The 13,441-nt window shown below is 33.2% G+C and overlaps 1 protein-coding gene across 5 annotated transcripts in view; it reads left to right on the forward strand.

Annotated features, from left to right (window-relative positions):
* The window catches only part of SMC6 (structural maintenance of chromosomes 6), an 89,852-nt gene that overhangs the window by 46,473 nt on the left and 29,938 nt on the right, over positions 1–13,441 (forward strand). For all 5 annotated transcript variants that reach the window (XR_004428495.1, XM_033176493.1, XM_033176495.1 and 2 more), the window contains 6 exons: positions 61–175; positions 1,425–1,585; positions 5,509–5,644; positions 6,866–6,946; positions 8,387–8,557; positions 12,330–12,467. Coding sequence is in view for 4 of the 5 variants with exons in the window: in XM_033176493.1 (XP_033032384.1) it covers positions 61–175; positions 1,425–1,585; positions 5,509–5,644; positions 6,866–6,946; positions 8,387–8,557; positions 12,330–12,467 (802 nt within the window). In the remaining variant the exon portion in view is untranslated. The remainder of the gene's footprint in view (positions 1–60; positions 176–1,424; positions 1,586–5,508; positions 5,645–6,865; positions 6,947–8,386; positions 8,558–12,329; positions 12,468–13,441) is intronic.

The following is a 13,441-nucleotide window of genomic DNA, read 5'->3' on the forward strand; positions in this document are numbered from 1 at the left end:
TATGTATATATTTATAATTAAAATGTGTTAAGTTAATCCTTCTGTCTTTTTGTCTCCTAGAGCTGCTTATCATCCAGAGTTTCCAACAGTTCTGACAGCTTTAGAAATAGATAATGCGGTCGTGGCAAATAGCCTAATTGACATGAGAGGCATAGAGACAGTGCTGCTAATCAAAGTAAGACCACCAGATCTTTGCTGTATTTTATGTTATTGTTAAATTTTTAAAACTGAAGATGATTATATAAATTCCAGTTCTCCTTTTATCATAGAGTTGTTGATGTGTTTCACTATTGTACTTTTACCTGATAGGAAAATCGATAGGGTAATATAGAAACTGATTGATTTGTATGTTTTCTGCCCCATGGAACTTTATAACTTTTGGCTGTTCTTTATAAAATCATTTCACAAACGCATATTATTCTTTTGGTGCATGATGTTATAAAATTTTTTTGTTCATTCTTGTTTAGCTGACAAATTTATTATTTATTTGCCCTTACAGGTACATATATTATTATCATTCTACTTATATGAAGTATTTGGCTTGATATCTTATGACTTCTTTTTCGTATAACTTTGTACTCTGTTAGATAAATCAATATTTACTGTTTATCTGTGTAGGTATTTTTATGTGCTTGTTAGATTAGATCACCATATTTTGTTTCCTCTGTTGGCATAAATTTGCTGAGAAGGGACAAGGTGATTTATATTGCCTTGTTATTTGAAACAAATCTGTAATCAAGACAAAAGTCTTTTTTTCTCATTAACAGAAGCTAAGAAGGGTCTAGATAACTCAAATGTGTGTGTGTGTATATATATATACATATGTTCATATTGTAATTATTTGTGTGTTGTCTCTCATATTTTAGAATAATACTTGAAAAAAAAATTAATAAAGCCCTGTTATAAAGGTCTGTCCCCAGAGAGGTTGATTAGGCCTTAATTAACCTAATCTTCTTTCACTTCCTCCAGGGCTTAAATATTTCCAGACTTTCCATACATTTTTCAGTATAGTAATCTTTTATTGGAATTTGCTATTCATTCATATCTTTTCTAGGGTGTAAAAGTCATTTAGAAAAAATAATTAGTATGAACTGGTCTAAAGTCTGTATTTTCACATTAAAAAGCACTTAAAATAGTTTTAACTTTTAAATGGATAACAACACTCAAATTTAAAAATAAATATACACCAGTTTGTCATGAAGCCTTGTTTACTAAACCGTTTTAAGACTTTTTAAATAGTTTTAATTCTTCTAACCTTGAAAGTTTTAAAATTCTTACATTTAACTTTATAAAATTATTTGAATGTTTTAAAAAGAATACTTGAATCATATTAAAATAATAAGGACGAGTAACATTTTGAAATTCTGTACATCAGAAAAATTTTCACATCATTTTAAAAAATTTATTTTTTTCTATTCTTTTAGAATAATTCTGTAGCTCGTGCAATAATGCAGTCCCAAAAGCCACCCAAAAATTGTAGAGAAGCTTTTACTGCTGAGGGTGATCAAGTTTTTGCAGGACGTTATTATTCATCTGAATATACAAGACCTAAGTTCCTAAGCAGAGATGTGGATTCTGAAATAAGGTTAGAGTCAAGTTTAACTTTACTGTATTATTCCCACTGCTTCCTTTGGGGTTCATTTTCTTTCATATTACTCTTTCAGTGTTGTTTCAGTGAGGACGGGAGTAATCTATCTCAGTGCTTAGTCTTAAAACATCACTTAGCTAGTTACAGAATTTGAGGTTGACAGTTATCTTGCATCATCACTTCGACAATAGCATTCAGGACTGATAATCTAGAACGTATTCCCTCAACTAGCTCATTTGTACACTATTTGTTGCTTGTCCTCAAGGAGATAGGAGCTTGACTCAGAATGTAAATCAGCTACATTACTGTGCTCACTGTTTAATTTTGCTGATTTGTCTAAGAGAGGATACAGCAGGCTGGTGTACATTCTGGCTCAAGCTCCTTATAATGTCCCTGATTGGTACTTTGAGTTGCACAGTTCTAGAAAGAAGGTCAGTTGACATGATTAGAACACATGCCTAGGAAAATACAGCTGCTAGAAGAGACAAATTGAGAAGTTAAACAAAAAACTAATAAGAGATTCAAGAACATGCAAAAAGACATTTTGGTATCAAAAAACAACCCCATGATTGCTTAACTGAATTCATTCAATTGATGAATTGACGGGTTGGGCCTGAATTAATGACTTAGAAGATCTTCAGTAGAAGAACTTAGGACTTAAAAGAAATATCTAAGAAAACTGAGCAAAAAAAAAAAAAAAAAAAAAAAAATTATAAATGACTTGTATGTGTAGGGGAAACGAGAGTTTTGTTGAAATAGATTTCTTCTAGTCATTTTTATGTGATTATGAGAGCAGAGGAAAGGAAAATAACCATAATACCATAATGGATGTTGGAAAGTTTAGTAAAACTTCAGTTAGCAATAGAAAAAGTTGAATGACTAGCACCTTGGTGTTGTGGCACTTGCTTTTGTTTATTAATGCAGTTTTCAGTTATAAAAGTGCACATAATGTGTAACCAAGCCCTTAGAATGATTACTAGGGTGGTACATAAAAAAAATTACGTGTGAATTTTTGAGTTGTTAAAACGCTGTAACGTTTTAATGTAATCTTCTGAAGTATGCTCTTAAAATTTTATTCTTTTATTTGTTCTTCAAACAACAGATATTTAATGGCTATCTAATATTCCAGTCACTAATCAAGGCACAAGACACATAAGGAAACAAAATATTGATATACATAATTTCTCTACTGGATCTTAAATTAAGGGGAAGATAGACTATAAATGAATACTAGGTTGGGTGGTGATCAGTGCTGTGGAGACAAGTAAAGCATAGTATGGGGCAAGAGAGTGACAAGTATACTATTTTAGATAGGCTTTCGGGGAATATGTATTCATCCCACACAAACAACTCACATACTCAGCTCAGGCTTAATATAGTTTTCATTAGGTAACATGTTCTCTATGTAAAAACTCATTAAAAAAACTAAGGAGGAACATTCTATGAAAATGTATAGGAATTAGTTTTACCCAGTAAAAAGAAAGTTGTAAAATTTATTAGTTTTATTAATGCAGATTACATTGATTGCTTCAATTTATTCTGTATGTTCAGAAAAATTATATAATAACAATATTGTCTTGCTTATTTTGTTGGTTTTCATTTTTGGTTTAGGCTGTAGTTTCTAAAGTTTGTTTACTTGGCAATTTTTTTTTTTTTTTGAGACAGAGTCTCACTCTGTCACCCAGGCTGGAGTGCAGTGGCAGGATCTTGGCTCACTGCAGCCTCTGCCTCCAGTGTTCAAGTGATTCCTGTGCCTCAGCCAACTGAGTAGCTGGGAGTACAGGCAAGCGCCACCATGCCCAACTAATGTTTGTAGAGACAGGGTTTCACCATGTTGACCAGGCTGGTCTCAAACTCCTGGCTTCACGTGATCTACCCACCTCCACCTCCCAAAGTGCTGAGATTACAGGGTTAAGCCGTTGCACCTGGGCCGGGCAATGTTTATTTTTATTTTATTTTATTTTTGAGACAGGGTCTCACTCTGTCGACCAGGCTGGAGTGCAGTGGTGTAATCTCGGCTCACTGCAACCTCCGCCTCCCGGGTTCAAGCTATTTTCCTGCTTCAGCCTCCTGAGAAGCTGGGACTACAGGCACATGCCACCACACCTGGCTAATTTCTGTACTTTTTGGTAGAGACAAGGTTTCACCATGTTGATCAGGCTGGTCTCGAACTCCTGACCTCAAATGATCTGCCCGCCTCAGCCTCCCAAAGTGCTGAGATTACAGGCGTCAGCCACCATGCCCAGCCATTTTTTTTTTTTTTTAGCAAAATTACTATTTGTTAATAAAAGTTTAGGTTTATATATGATAAAATAAATATTTCATATTCAATCCTGAGCAGCCGTATTAAATTTTTCTCCTGGCTCCATTTTTATCAGAAATTGCACTATTCCTTTCCCCATTTTTATCATTTATTTAGCTAGCATTTATTGAGCCTTTTTTTTTTTAATTTAAAAATTCTAGCAAGGTAGCATGGTTATTTTACATACCAGTAAATGTTGTATATACTATTATCTTGTGTACCAGTAAAAAGGAAATAAATACTAATTGAACCACAGACTGCAAAATGGTTTCAGATTTCAGAGATGTTAAAATGTGGAGAAATATGCATCTCAGTGGAATATGGCCAGCTCCAGGGAATATCCCCCTGACTGGGGAAAAGTTGTTCTTAACTGCAAAGGTAGTTCTCTTCCACCAAGCACACAGCTTTGGAAGACGGATACTTGGATTAGTGAGGAAAAGATCACTTCTGAAGCCAGTTGACTCTGCCATATGGGGACCCTTCTTTATGAATTTGGAATCCGGTACTTTGTTTATTCTCCGTATCTTTTTATTGTCGTCGTCTTCTTCTCCTTCACTCCTCACACACTTCGCTCCTCGTAGTGTTTATTCACCAACAGAAGTATTAAGCTATTAGTTTTATCTGTTTTAATCACTCTCTGTGCCTTTTTGTGTTTTTTATCTTCTCCCCTAGTTGGTCCAGCTGATGAAAAATTTGAGAATACAATTCAGTTATCTCTTCTCCCAGATTCACTGTTATGCTCCTGTAGTACTGTGGATATATAGTATAGTATCCTGTTCACATTTTAATGTTATAGTTTATTTCCTGATTTTTTTTTTTCAGAGTCACATCTTAATTCTGTTTCTACTTCTGTCTACCACTATGCATAATACTGGCACACAGAAGTCATAAGTACATTTCACCCTTGAACAGTGCAGAGGTTAGGGGCACTGTGACTCACAGTGCAGTCAAAGTCTGTGTTTAACTTTTGACTCCCCAGAAACTTAATAGCCTACTGTTGACTGGAAGCCTTACTGATAACATAAGTAGTTGATTAATATATATTTTAGATGTTATATCTATTATACAGTATATACAGTACAGTATATTATACAATATACTACAATGCAGTATATTATACCATACAGTGTATCACATATTATATTCTTACAACACAGTTAGCTACAGAAAAGAGAATGTTAAGAAAATCATAAGGAAGAGAAAATATATTTACTATTAATTAAATAAAAATAGATCATCATTAAGGTCTTTATCCTTATTCTTCACATTGAATAAGCTGAGGAAAAGGAGTGGTTAGTCTTACTGTGTCAGGGGTGACAGAGGCAGAAGAAAATCTGTGTGTAAGTGGACCCACATATTTCAAACCCTGCTTTGTTCAAGAGTAAACTCTACTTGTTAAGGAAATAAGTAAAACTTGATTCCTGTTTAGAATGTTTTTTGAAATGTCTGCAGTAGATTTTCATGATTAATAGCTTGGTAGGATTGTAGAACTGGTTTAACTGAAAAGGATTTTGCACATAATTTACTATAAATAAGGCTTTCTTTGTAAAGGTCTAAAGTATTTGTAATATTGAGAAAAAGTTTTGAAGTATTTTTTATCTTCTCCTTTCCTATCAAGTGACTTGGAGAATGAGGTTGAAAATAAGATGGCCCAGATATTAAATCTTCAGCAACATTTATCTGACCTTGAAAAAGATATTAAACGCAATGAGGAACTTCTTAAAAGGTGCCAACTACATTATAAAGAACTGGAGGTAAAAAAATAAATAAACATTCTTTTGTTTTTTTTCAACTTACTACTACCAAGTTGATTTTAAGATCCCATTATTAACTTCGAGTAATTCTCAGATGTTTTGGCCTCAAGCCCCTTTACACTCATCATAGAGCTTTCATTTCTATGGGTGTATCTATCAACGTTTACATTTTTAAAAATTAAAACCAAATTTAAGAATATTTATTAATTCATGTATTAGTCTGTTTTCATGCTGCTGATAAAGACAGAGACTGGGTAATTAATGGACTCACAGTTTCACGTGGCTGGGGAGGCCTCACAATCATGGCGGAAGGCAAAAGGCACGTCTTACATGGCGGCAGCCACGAGAGAAAGAGAGCCAAGCAAAAGGGGAAACCCCTTATAAAATCATCAGCTGTCATGAGACTTATTCACTACCACAAGAACAGTAGAGGGGTAGCTGCCTCCATGGTTCAGTTATCTCCCATCAGGTTCCTCCCACAACACATGGAATTATGGGAACTTAAATTCAAGGTGAGATCTGGGTAGGGACACAGCCAAACCATGTCAAATCATTTAAAAATAATAATAAACTTAGTTAACAGAAATATTTTTTATTTAGAAAAACAAATTTTTGAAACCAAAAAGATTTTGTGAGAAGATTGGAATATTTTTGTAAGTCTCTAATGTTCAGTTTAATAAAATTCAATTAAATAGTTGTATCAGTTTTTGCATTCAGTCTGTTGTGATATTACAAATCATGCATTTATAAACCTTATATACACTCATGAGAAAATGCTAATAAAAATGGCAAATAATGTCTAATTATTTTTATGAAAATAGTGTTGGCCTCACAGACTGTCTGAAAGGATATCAGAAGTCCCCATAGGTTACTTGGTTCATACTTGGAGAACCACTGGATTAGAATAATCATTCCATAACTTGAGACTTTGGATGTTTCAGAAAAATTTTTCTTGATGGACTCAACAGTGCCATCATTTAAAATGCTAAGATGGATTACTTACATCTCTTTTGCATGGGAATGGATTAGTATATAAGAGTGATATGGCAGAATTTGTATGTAATTTCCTTTGGTTAATTTAATACTAATGTACCCCTTTCATTAATTATGGAATCCTTCTGTATCATCAACATTGTAGAGCTTTGTAGATTAATACATCCTTTCCAAGGTTTTTGGTTTAAATTTTTTTTTGTTACTAAAATCCAAATACTTTTCTTTTAGATGAAAATAAGAAAAAGTAATTCTGAAATTCGGGAACTTGAGAACATAGAAGAACACCAGTCTGTAGATATTGCAACTTTGGTAAAATACTTTTTTTCAATTTAAATGTAATATTAAAGGATAAAGCCACGATTCAGGTTAATGGCATCAACTCAGCTTTTTTAGAAAGTTCTTTTAATTGAAGCTACTCTTTATGATTGCTGTCTCCATTCACCAAGAAGGTAAAAACTACCTGGTATATAGCCTTCATATTTTTTAATGTTGTGTGTATATATAACTTTCATGCATAATAATTGATTTTGTCTTCTATCACATGCAAAAAAGCTTTACCCGAACTTAATTATATTTCTAAACAAGGGCCCATCAAACCCTGCTACTGAGCATAGTGTTTTTCACATAGGCACTCTCAGAGTTCATCAGTATCAATATGAATGGGCACAGATGTCAGGATCATTTTTTAATCAGTTCTAATTGGTGTCTTGTTTTTTTTTCTTTTTTTAAAATCAGTATTTTTCATTTTAATTCAACACATTTTTTACTGTATTTTTTTTTCAGGAGTCTGTTTATGACACTTAGCTTTTTCTGAGTTTCAGTAAACAGTGAATTAGATAAATTGCAGTTTTGTTAAAATGAATAAATATTTATTGTGTGTCTGCTTTGTATCAGGAAGCATATTAACTGCTAAGGAATACAACAGTGCACAAAATGGAATAAGTCTCAGTGCTGGGGAAGCTTTACTCCGATTAGAATTTCTCTTCATTTTTTACTAGTAGTCTTGTTTTTCACTTTCTGCTTTTTATTTTTCCGCTTTAATTCCTTTTATTGATAGACTAAATTTCGTTTTTATTATTATTATTTTTTTGAGATGGAATATCACTGTTGTTGCCCATGTTGGAGTGCAGTGGTGCAATCTTGGCTCACTGTAACCTCTGCCTCCCAGGTTCAAGCAATTCTCCTGCCTCAGCCTCCTAAGTAGCTGGGATTACATAGGCATGTGCTACCACGCCCAGCTAATTTTTTGTATTTAGTAAAGACGGGCTTTCACCATGTTGGTCAGGCTGGTCTCAAACTCCTGACCTTAGATGATCCACCCGTGTCGACCTCCCAAAGTGCTGGGATTACAGGCATGAGCCACTGCACCTGGCCGACTGAATTTCTTAAACATACGGATAATATCTTATTTATCTTTGTTTACTTAGCATCTAACATATTCTCTGGCACAAGATGTAGTATAGTTTGGAAAAAATGAAGAGATAGAATGAAAGTTATTCTTTTTGATTATGATCTTAAGCAGAATATTGTCTCCTAAATATCATCCCTTCTGATTTTTCAGCTTGTTTTCCTCTACTTCCTAATTTACCGTTAAGAGTATAAAAATATTCTAGTGTTCTTTCTATTTGTATTTGATCTGATTTGCATATAGCCTATAGTTTCTCCTCTCAGAATTATTTATATGTTTCTTCTATTTGAAAGCTTAAAAAGTGTTTTAATTAACCCTATATGCTGTTTAAATTTTATCAGGAAGATGAAGCTCAGGAAAATAAAAGCAAAATGAAAATGGTTGAGAAACATATGGAGCAACAAAAAGAAAATATGGAGCATCTTAAAAGTCTGAAAATAGAAGCGGAAAATAAGTATGATGCAATTAAATTAAAAATTAATCAACTATCAGAGCTAGCCGACCCACTTAAGGTATATATTTTTGATATTCTGTTATGTATGTATTTTATGGTTTAGTTTTATATCCACAGTGTACTTATTGGGTATTGGCCTAAAAGAATTTCTGGTTCAATGTAAATATAATAGCATAAAAATCGAATATAAAGAATGGTGGGAACCAAACTTTCATCATTAGATCAATTAGTATTAAACACTTCTGTTCATGCCTTTAGGAGAATAAATCACCAAATTTCCATTTCTCCTAGAGGATTATAATTTTTTTTTTTAACCTCTTTATGATTTTTAAAAATCAGAACCAGGAGCAGAGACATCTTGTACATGTAGAATGTCTCTGTGCTTACTTGTTCTGTTGTCCCCCAGCTTTGCTTCAATAACTCAAAGATGAGTTGCTATAAAAGCCAACTTGAAATAAAGTACTACTCATTTCTTGTTTGTCAGCTATCTCATTATGTTCCAGGCTGAATTCAATTGGCTTTATTTTTAGCTCGTATTTTTTGAGACAAAATTGGCCATGAAGTTTTTCATAATATTCCCTTATTATTCCTCGTAAATCTGATCAACAGAGAAAAAATAAACTGAAGAAAAACAAATAGACTGAAATAAACAAACAACATCTTAGGGACCTGTGAAACTATAACAGAATAGCTGACATGTATATTGTTGGAGTCTTAGAAAGGGAGGGAAAAGAGGGCATGACTGAAGAAGTACTTAAAAAAATAATGGCTAAACACTTCCCAAATTTGGCAAAAAGCATAAACTTACAGATTAAAGAATGTAAGTAAACCAAAAACAAGATAAACCCAAAGTAATCTGCAATAAGACACATTATAGTGAAACTTCTGGAAATTAAAGATCTTACAGATAGCAAGAGAAAACCTTATATAGAAAAGGATTTTTGAATGACAGCGTATTTCTCATAAGAAACTATGGAGGCCAGATGGAAGTGGCATATTTTTCAAGTGCGAAATGACCTGTCAACCGTGTGTCCACCAAATATATTTCCAAGCAATAAAGGAAAAAATCAAGATATTCTCAGATAAAGGCAAACTTAGAGAATTTGTTGGAACATCAGGAAGGAAAAAAGAATGAGATAAAAATAGGAAAAAATGCAATAGACTTTACTTCTTGAGTTTTAAAAATTATATTTAGAAGGCTAGCAAAAATTATAACATCTGAGATAATTCTAAATGTATGTAGAGGAAGGTATTTAAGACTCATATTTAAAATGGGGAAAAGAAAAGGGATGCAAAAGGGAGATAAGATTTCTATACTTCTCAAACTGGTAAAATAATTATGCCAGTAGACTGTGATGTTTGGTGTATATCATGTAATACCTACAGCAGCTTCTAAAAAAAGCTATACAAGGAGGTGCACTAAAACATACTACAAATAAGTTGAGATGGAATCCTTAATGCATGTTGGAGTAAACACATGAGGCAGGAAGGAGAAGACAGATAAACAACAAACAATACAAAAAATAAAATGACAGACTTAAATTTAGACTTACTTGTCTAAATAAATGAAAGACAGATATGGACAAAGTAGATTAAAACATGACTATATGCTCTCTATAAATAGCTCACTTCAAATACAGCCATATAGGCAGGTTGAAAGTAAAAGGATGGAAAATGGTATATCCTGCAAATAATAATCAAAAGAAAGCAGGAGTAGCTATATTAAAATCAGATGAAGTGGACTTCAAAATAAAATTACCAGAGACAAACAAGGACATTATGTAATGACAAAAGGTTCAGTCCACCAAAAATACATAGCAATTCTAAATATGTGTGCAACAAATATTAGAGTTGTAACATATGGGAAGCAAAATCTTATCAAAATCTTATAGAACTTCAATAATTGATAGAGCAACTATACCAAAAGTGAACAAGGATATAGAAAAACTCAACAGGATCTAATCATTATTTATGTATTGTTCAGTAAAATTTATCCATTTAAAGTGTGTAGTTCAGTGATTTTTCATATATTCAGAGTTGTGTAACCATTTCCACCATTTGAGAACATTTTCATCACCTAATAAAGAAACCTGTACTGATTAACAGTCACTCCCAATTCTCTCCTATTCCCATGCCCTGGCAAAAACTAATCTACTTTCTATCTCTATAGATTTGCCTATTCCAGATATTTCATATGAGTAGAATCATATAATATGCGGTCTTTTTTTACTGGCTCCTTCAACTTAGCATAATGTTTTCAAGTTTCATCCGTGTTGTAGCATGTGTCAGAACTTACTTTTTATTGCCTAGTCAAGTTCACATTTTATTTATGCGTTCATCAGTTGATGGACATTCGGGCGCTGCTGCTGCAAACATTCATGTACAAGTTTTTGTGTAGATATGTATTGTCATTTGTCTCAGATACCTGGGAATGGAATTACTAGACTATGTGCTTACACTGCATTTTGAAGAACTTTGAAACTTTCCAAAGTGACTGTACCATTTAACGTTCTCACCAACAGTGTTTGAATGTCCCAATTTCTCCATATCCTTATCAACACTGGTTATTTTCTGCCTTTTTAATTTTAACCATGCTAGTGAGTGAGAAGTGGTATCTCATTGTGATTTTGATTTGTATTTTCCTTATGGCTAATACCGTTGGGAGTTTTCATGTGCGTATTGGCCATTTGTTTATCTTTGGGGAAATGTCTCTTTAAATCTTTGCCCATTTTACAGTTGGGTTATGGGTCTTTTATTTTTGAGTTGTAAGAGTTCTTTATTCTGGATATGTGTTGGCTGTTTTTCATGTTATAGTAAATGTTTTAATTCATTTTTCAGTTATTCCTAGTATATAGATACATTACTGAATTTTGTATTGACCTGTATCCAGTAACCTTTCTAAACTCACTTATTAGTTTAAAGTTCTTTTGGAATTTATGTACCATCATCTGTCTTTGTATAAATACAGTATTACGCTTTTTTTTTTTTTTCTGATTTTTATGCTTTCTATTTCCTTTTTTTTTAATTGAACTAGCCAGGACCTCCAACAACTGTTGACCTTTAGTACATTGTTGAATAGAAGCCATGAAACTAGAAGTCCTTACCTTGCTCTTGTTCTTAGAAAGAAAACATTCTATATTTCATCATGAAGTAATAGCTACTATTTGCTTTTAATTGTCCTGTTTTTGTTGTTCTTCATACTTTCCCTCTTCATGTCCTTCCTTTGAGATTACCAAGTAATTATGAGTGTTCCTTTATCTCTTCTCCCAGTTTTTTAGCTATACCCTTTGTTTTATTTTTCCAGTGGTGGCCGTGCATTACAGTATGCATCTTTACCTTATATCTACTACTGTTTGTTTTTAAAGTGATCTTGGGATAGCTTCTTTCCAGTTGTATTTTCTGCTTAAAATTGTGAAGTTATACCAGATATTACTAAATAAATCAGAGTTAAATTTTTTTACATCCTTGCTTTTTCCCCAACCCACCTTTTTTAAAACCAGGTATCCTTTTTCAGGTGTCCTCTGTAAGTACCTAACACTTGCATTGTTTTAAGTTTTTAAAGGCTAATGTGGATTCCCCAAAAAATGCCTGGTTTATTAAAATAAAACTGAAAGTACCATAATATATGGGGAATTCAGATAAGAATTTGAATTTAAGGTGACTTCCTAATTTGGGAAACTCCTCACTTGTATTCAGACCCATATAGATAAAATAACACTTGCCTCTTCAAACAGCATAATCCTAGCCACTTTATTGAGTTGTTAATTATCTTTATGCCTATGCTGGAAATTTTTTTAAAACAGTCTTTTATTTTGGTTTTGTTCAAACAGGATGAATTAAACCTTGCTGATTCTGAAGTGGATAACCAAAAACGAGGGAAACGACATTATGAAGAAAAACAAAAAGAACACTTGGATACCTTAAATAAAAAGAAACGAGAACTGGATATGAAAGAGAAAGAACTACAGGTTTTTCACCATTTTTTTCAAGTTATTTTGTTTTCAGCCTGAGTCATGATTATTAAAGTGTGTTTTCCCTGATGTCATGTTTCTAAAAACAGACAAGTTGTCTGAATTTGTTTCATATAGAGTAATAGGTGTTTGGGTGAATCAACAGAAGAGACTTAGGAACCCTCAAAGTGTGAGGACTTAACTAGGCAAGACTCCAGCAGTCCTGTATTATGCCTCTGAGTGCTTTAGAAAGTAGCACTGTCTTTCAGCTAACATAGCTCCTTAGATGCCCACCTTGGCAAGCGGATAGCCATTGTGTGTCCGGAAAAGGCACCCAACTTCCAGAGAGTAGTTGGGCTGTGAGCTGGGCTAGATTTTAGCTCCTACTAGACATGTCTGTTGGCAACTAGAGTGGCCCAGTGTTTAGAGGAGAATAAATTGAAGGCAATCTTGTCCTAACCAGAACAGGTGGATTCCAATTTTGCATTTATATCTTAAGGAAAATGATCTAAACTCTGTAATTCATTTTATTATTTGTTTTCCTCATTTGTTTAAGAATAATACAGAAAGTTGTGAATATAAATAAGTACTATGTGTAAAAGTGCCTTGTATTCTTTACCCCATGAGGGTCTTTGTTTGTGTTTTTGATACCATTGGTGCTCAGAGTCCACCCTAAAGGACATGGAAACCTACATCTCACCTTGGTGCCCTGGGTAGCAAGCTTTTCAGAACTGCTACATTAAATTTGTTTCACTAAGAAGTTGTGGAGATCTTGCACCTTATTAAAGTTACACACAGCAATGCAGTTTTCTCTTGAGGTCATTCCTCTGGACTTTATCTTCAATATAAAACCTAGATAAATATAAATAACATTGATATTAAATGTAATTAAAATACATTTCTTAAACGTAAGTTCAGAATTTTACTTTGCATATTTTGGCACAAGTAGTGTAATGAATTGTTATATCAAAGAAGAGTTTTAAAGATTTAAA

Source organism: Trachypithecus francoisi, unplaced genomic scaffold (assembly GCF_009764315.1).
Source record: "Trachypithecus francoisi isolate TF-2019V2 unplaced genomic scaffold, Tfra_2.0 Lachesis_group17, whole genome shotgun sequence".
Classification (NCBI taxonomy): Eukaryota; Metazoa; Chordata; class Mammalia; order Primates; family Cercopithecidae; genus Trachypithecus; species Trachypithecus francoisi.